This window comes from Asparagus officinalis, chromosome 10 (genome assembly GCF_001876935.1).
Source record: "Asparagus officinalis chromosome 10, Aspof.V1, whole genome shotgun sequence".
NCBI lineage: Eukaryota > Viridiplantae > Streptophyta > Magnoliopsida > Asparagales > Asparagaceae > Asparagus > Asparagus officinalis.
The window spans coordinates 47403916-47411256 of NC_033803.1; the positions used below are offsets into that span (position 1 = coordinate 47403916).

At 35.1% G+C, this 7341-nt stretch overlaps 1 protein-coding gene across 1 annotated transcript in view; it reads left to right on the forward strand.

Moving 5' to 3' along the window:
* Nucleotides 1–7341, forward strand: part of LOC109826075 (endoribonuclease Dicer homolog 3a) — a 56776-nt gene that overhangs the window by 48304 nt on the left and 1131 nt on the right. The window contains exons 20-23 of the mRNA XM_020393040.1: nt 4528–4989; nt 5085–5366; nt 6271–6597; nt 7003–7165. Coding sequence (XP_020248629.1) covers nt 4528–4989; nt 5085–5366; nt 6271–6597; nt 7003–7165 — 1234 coding nt within the window. The remainder of the gene's footprint in view (nt 1–4527; nt 4990–5084; nt 5367–6270; nt 6598–7002; nt 7166–7341) is intronic.

A 7341-nucleotide genomic window follows, 5' to 3' on the forward strand; every position in this document is an offset into this window, starting at 1 on the left:
CCTCCGCCTTCAGCCCTCCCCCCTTCCGCGAGCCAACTTGTAAGTACTTTGTTCCTTTAATTTAAGCATTTTGAATGGGCTGAAACAAAACGAGAGTTAGGGAAAAAGTTCCCATTTAATTGTCAGTGGAGTTATAGTGGAGGCTCCATGCAGATTGACAACATTGATGTTTAACTACACAAAGAATGCTTAGATATTCATACTTCTGGTGAGTTATCTGGCATCAATTTTGAGTAGGTGGTCGTACACCTCATTGAGTTCTTATACAATAGAGCCTTGGAACTACATTCCTTTCTTTTGGAGAAAGCTTAGAACTATTCTCGTGAAAAAGTTGGGTTGCTACTGATATTGATACTGTTGGTATTGTCATATATCTTTTTAAGGCAGATGTGATGTAGTAAGTTTGTTGCTTGGATTGGTAAAATTTTGCTCGGATTAGTTTAAAGACCTAAAGTATGAGCTTGAAAAAATTTGTTAACTTAATTATTTGCCATATATAGTTTATCAACGCTCTCCTGCACGTCTCAAAAAATTAGGGAGGAGATGATGATGGTTCTCTCTAAATGGCAGACAAAATTTGCAATTTTTTCCTTTGGACAATCTCCACTTTTTATAATCTTCAAACGATGATTCTCTTTTTCTTGCTTACAGAAATCTGAAGTCCCTTTCTTTGGCATTTGGCGATAGCCAGTTCTCTTTGGTGGAATACAGACAACACGATACATGCAAATATAGCAGGAAAAGCATAAGAACTGACATGTCAAACACTTTATTTCGTTGGCACTTTGAACAAGTATTAGGCTGTTTTTCCCTCGCAACTAAAGTCCAAAATATAAGATGCATAAATATTACATCACATAACTTACAAATCACATCACATACCTTTAACAATGGAAAAGCCAACAAATACTGCAACGATACATACTACAAACACTAATATTGTAAACATTGAACCTAATGCAAAAATATAGATCGGGGAAATAACAATTTCCCTAAATTTTTCCTTGTCCTTATCTAGATTATGCTGCTCCGGAAATATTTGTTGTTGAAATTGAAACGGTGTCTGGACAGGTCTTGAGCTGGATGTTGAATCACGATCGATGATGTGCTTCTCCCATTCACTCAAAGCCTCTTCGTACGTTGCAAACCCTTTGTAGGAGGCATTTGAAAATTTATCAACAGCGAATTTACATTCCTCCCAATTATCAAAAATGCCACATTGTCGACCTCTCTTCACAATATAAAAATGCTTTCTTACCATGGATAACCTGCGTCAAATAGAACTAAATCTGGAGTAGATGAGCATATGGTCTCACTAAGATACGTATCAGTGCAAGCTCTTTGGCCTTTGTACTCCTACTTGGATTGTTGGGATTGCTTGATATTTAGAACAAGATTGCGCTTACTTTTATCAGTACATTGCAGAATTAACCTACCATTTCAGTTCTACTTTGACTTGATTATGTTTGATGGTTTAGTTCTAAGGAATGATTAATGAGGCTACGTCAGTACTTTTTTGTTGTATATCGTAACTATTTTTCAGCATATGCTGAAGGTTGTTGATTGAGTTCTTGTTAAAATTGGTTTGCCCAGTTGTTATTGTTTGTCTCTGCTGTATGTGAATGCATATTTATCCATACAGAGCAATGTTTTCTTTTTATTTTTCTGTGCGATTATGTTAGAACTTTTTCCATCTAGTCATTAAGTGATGTTCTCAATCATTTATTGTAGGGCCTCGTAAGACATTCATGTGACATGCCGACTGTCAAGATTCTTATAAGGTTATCGAGCTTCTCTATTATTGAACTTAGTTGTCAACATCTTGATACCCTAGCCAATAATCTGAAGCTTTAATACCAGTTTGTTGTGACAATGTCGACATAAACACAAAATTTAAAGAAAATTATGTGACTAGAAGAAACCATAGATTTGTGTGGTTTGACACTAGAGGCCTGTATCTCCGGACAAAGGAGGATTTGAATCCACTAATCAAAACTATGAGGAGTACAAAATGGTGGAATTGCTCTTGTACTTAAATCCCTAATTGTACTTAGTAATCTCTTAATCAAAATATCTCAAAGAAAATCCTAAAGTTCTCATCAAAATAAAATTTAGTACGATTTCAGAAGAGAATGGGCTCTTATTGTAGATACTTGAAACTCCTAATTGGCCCTTATTTATTAATGCAAATAACCCTCTTAAACATGGAAAGTGTAGGATTCATAATAGTTTCTTCTTCTTTTTCCGTCTGTGAATATGAATCTGAATCTAATTTTAAATAGGTAACCAAGTTCCTAAGGTGACGCCTTAGATTCAATCTACGGAATCACCTTCAAAACTATGTTATATGCAATCAATTTACATGATCCGCTTCGTTCATTAAAAATTATGTCTTAGATTGTATATAAACAAAAATTAGGCATATGGGTTCTAGTTGCTCATGCATTATGTGATTGTATAGTTGATGGTTGTATGTCAATACAACTTAAGAGACGATGAAAAATATGTGTTAGAAGTATTTAAACATCATGATTTTTGTTTAATAGATGTTTTGAGACTTTTATATCTTGATGAATGGAGTGGATCATCCATTGGAATAGTCATTTATTGGTATGTGTATGTGTGTGTGTATTCCGTCAGTACAATGATTAGCAAAAGCAAAGTAATATTATGAATCAACTAATGATGTATCGGAATCATCACATTTAAAACAATGAAAACAATTTTTAAACATGTTTGATTATTTTCTTTAAGTGCATAAAGTCCCTTTTGTCATTATATTCTTAAATAGAGATTTGTTCTAGTGGCTACGAAATGCGTTTTAAATAACTAAGAATCTTTGTTACTCGAGTACTTCTATCATGAGCCCGTACCCGTAGCTGATGCTTACCTGACACGTCTCCGTACCCAAACTTTATGGGCACTCATTGCACATATGCATACATTTATTCAAACATGTACTCAATTATATGATGTAAGTTAATAATTTTAAAACACTTGTGATACACTGATACATTTCTTGGATGAATAACCTACATTTCACATCCATTTCTTGAAACTTGTTAGACATAAGTTGGGTTTGTTTCAGTCCATACCAAAGTTCAAAACTATGAAATGGTAGTTTCCGTGTCAAGTTAAATAACGAGTAGTTTCCGATCTTTAGTAATCAACATTCAAAATAAACTTAGAAATGTGATAGGGAATTCAATTCTAATAACACATGAATTGAAAATCGATAATGATCTCATGTGAATTATTAATTTCATTAGATATATGTACCATGTCCTGGTATCCGACTGTTTACAATTTTGTCATTACTTGTACATGTATACCCGCACCTGCACCCTTACCGGTACCCGCACCCGTTTCCTTGCAACTTGGATAAGAATGTTTCTATCTGTTAGACTTTGTCTCTAACGTAGCCTTTGTGAAAGATCTAAATAACCTAGAAGGATAATGTATAAGGGATATAGATCAAGAATACATAAATTCCTCTTGGTTAACAGATTCCTCTTCCCTATCACAACATCTTCAACAATTCCTTTCTAATGGATGATGCTTCAAATTGCAATTGAAATTTCAAAGCTCCAGACAGTTATTTATAAGATGATAAATTCATAAATTTCTTAAAAGGGCTATTGATCCTTTTGTTTCTTTGTTGTTATAGAATCTTCCTCGTTTCTTCCTTAATAGTTAGGTTAATAATTGAAGCTACATTTAGATATTCTTTATCTCTATCCACATTAATCACCAACCAGGATCATCATGCGACGAGATTCCCCTCCCCACAATCGGTTCAACGTCAAGTGGAGACAATGTTCTGCTCTCCATGATCCACTCATCATCAAGGAACGCCTCATCTATCGAAATTGGATCCAGCTTTCGTGCCTTCCTCGAGATACTCTTCCTTCAATTCTTGTTGTACGCCACAGAAACAAGAGGTTTATACTGCTCTTGCTCTAAAGTGACACCTCTTCTGCAATTGTGCTGTTAAGTAAGTTATATAGAAATTTAGATCCTACAAATATGTGTAAACCTCAAATAACAATAGGCTAACATTACAATTACATTAATAATGTTGAATTGAAACATTCTTTACTTTCTCAAAGGTGCTTGCATCTTCAAACACTTGTAGCGAAAGAGGGACTCAAAGAGTAAACCTTTGAAATGTAGTAGTTTCCTCTCCAAATTTCTCCCACCAAGAAGGCGGATGCAATTGATTTTGGCATAGTTGTTTGTTAGTCAATCCAAAAGCAACACAGCCACATGATTATTAACTAAGAATTTGGGAAATTTTGGAAAACTAGTGAAATTATTCGTTAGTCAATCCATGTCTCATTCTTTTTATCAACTGCTTTTTTTCATATACCATTTCATTATTCCCTTCACTTATTGGTATAGTGCAATTAGTTTGCAATTAGAAGCGTATGTTACATTTTATTCTGGCAGTTTATTTTATTAGCATTTTTACGAGTTTCATGGCATAATGTTACCGTAATTGTCATGTCAATTGCTTTTTTTCTGCAGGGGTACATTCGAGATGCTGTGTTTGATCCTCGCCGTTGGGTTGCCCCTGGTCAACTTACTAATCGGCCTTACCCATGTAAATGTGAAGTTTCTGAAGTGCCATGCAAAATCGTTCACACAGACAATGATAATTCTATCGTGATAGGAAAAGCTTGTGATGGGGGTCATAGGTGGATCTGCTCCAAGACTATCTCGGATTGTGCTGAGGCTTTGATTGGAGCTTATTATGTTGGTGGTGGGTTAAGTGCAGCAGTTGCGATGATGAAATGGCTTGGAATTGATGTGGAATGTGGGCCTGAATTGATCAAGAAATCCATAACATCCACATGTTTTACTTCAAAATCTGATGAGATAGAAGCTCTAGAGGTAAAACTTGGCTATGAATTTATGGTTAAAGATCTTCTATTGGAGGCAATTACACATGGTTCTCAGCAAGAAATAGGAATAAACTACTGCTACCAGGTATTGCAATGTGGTTGCTACTGTTATAATTGGTTTTCTTTTGCTTGACACAATCTCTTCAAAGATATTGATTGAAATTGCGACTTTTTATTCAGCGGCTTGAATTTCTTGGTGACGCCGCACTAGACTTGGTCATAACATGGCATCTGTTTCAAACTTACAAAGATATTGATCCTGGAGAATTAACTGATTTAAGATCAGCATCAATTAGCAATGAAAGCTTTGCTCGATGTGCAATCAGGCATAAGCTTCAACAGCATCTTCAGCACTCTTCAGGTTTATTGTCAGAACAAATAACAGAATATGCCATGCGATTGGAAGAAGCCAGAGAGGATGATGATTTGTCTTCATTGAATGGTTTACCAAAAGGCCCTAAGGTAAATCTATGAGAGTGATATTATATCTTAGAACGCTTTCTTTAATTTTTAAGCTTGTCAATTATCACTGAGAAAGCACTCGAAAGGGCACAAACCAAATGCATCTCAAGATACGGAGGAAAAAGGCCTTTACATGCATATACGAGGTGCTCAGGACAGTAGGGCACGTGCTTTGTTGCACGAACTGTAAATGAAGATTAAGCTTCATGCTACATTTCATATCTTTTATCTGAGTCTCACAGACTCACACTTCATAAGCCAGTGAAAAATGTTCTTCAAAGCTTATTGGGTTATAATCAAGGGTGAGAACTTGAGTGCAAATAACCAAAATGAAATTGTGTATTGATCTTTGGCTAGATTACTGTAACAATATCCACATAATTTGTTATCTTTTTTATTGTTTTTTAGCATTTAAAAAGTAAGATAAGAATAATGAAAATTTATTAGACTTATGCTTCGCCTCTTTGGGGGGTGTTTGGAGGCTAGACATTTAAAGTGAAAAGTAAAGAGAAAATACTTTCTAATGACTTTCCTTTTGCAAATCTTCTTTGGATGATAAAAAAGTGAAAAAGATATATTGAGGTAGCAACTTATGTGGTGTCAACTTTCTCTACTAGTTCGGTTTGCTTGCTATGGAAGTAGATAATGGAACTGTGAAGGAAAGTAAAGAGATTAAATTATTAATTTCTTTCTCCTCTCAATTCACTTTCCGTCCATTTTCTCAAAAAGTTTGAGATAGTCAAAGGGGTTAAAAAACTAACGTGACATTCACCATTTTTCATTTACTTTCCAGACAATTTCTCAGAGGAAAAAGAACTTGAATGTGATTTTATCAACTTTTCGTTTATTTTCTTGTTGCCATAAGGGAATACAATTTGTCTTTTAGCATCTTCATTTCTTGTAGGTACTTGGGGACATGGTTGAGAGTATAGCTGGTGCTATACTACTAGATGTGAATCTCGAATTAAATAAAGTTTGGGAAATTTTTAAACCATTACTTTCTCCCATTGTAACACCTCGTAATCTTGAGCTACCTCCTGTTAGGGAACTACTTGAGTTGTTGGGTCGCCGTGGCTATTTCTTGAATGTTAAGTTCACTATGGAAGGAGATATAGCAGTTGCTCAGCTCAGTGTTCAGCTAGAGAAAGTTTATTTAGTGAGGACAGGGCGTGACAAGAAGAAAAAAGTTGCGAAAGGTCAAGCAGCTTTACTATTACTGAAGGATCTTGAGGTTTGCAACTTTGTCTAACACTTATCTCTCACTTTCTAGTCTCTTTTGCTGTTTTAATCTTTTAATTATGTTTGACCCTCAAAGCTTCACTTAGAGGAGCTACACCCTGTAGGGTTTGGGTAGCGCACCATGGATCTTATCAGAACCAACACTGGTGGTTTGCACCATAGAAAGAAGAGCTAATATTTCCCAAACTAACTCCCATGAATGGTGTAGATCACCCCTTTCTATGGGTTGTTACAATAGTATCTGCATTCTTATTTTGTGAGCTTTTATAGGTTTATTTTGTATCGAAGGCTTTAGATAAAGGAAAAATAGACACATTTTGCTTGATATCTAGTCAAATTGAGCATTTTATTTACTTACTACTATGCTCATAAGAATTTATGCTGGAATATCTGACAGAAACAAGGAATTAGAACTCATGAGCCCTCCAGTCCTAATCAGCATGAAGGAAAATCTTCCGATAATTCTTGTCTAGCAATTGATGTGGATATCAGCATGCCACCAAGAGACAATGAAACAGTTGAATCCAAGAAATCATGTGATCCAAGTCTCAATGAACAAGGTATGTTAACTTACTCATGCTAGCATGGTAAAGATTTCTTTTTGTAATAAGTTCAATATGCTTGTTCATTTATTTGACTGAACATTGAAATTTACCATCTGCAACTCTGCATATTGTTTTACTGGTAATAAGTTTGACAAATACAATAAGTGAAAGAGCAATGAAAAAAAGAGGGA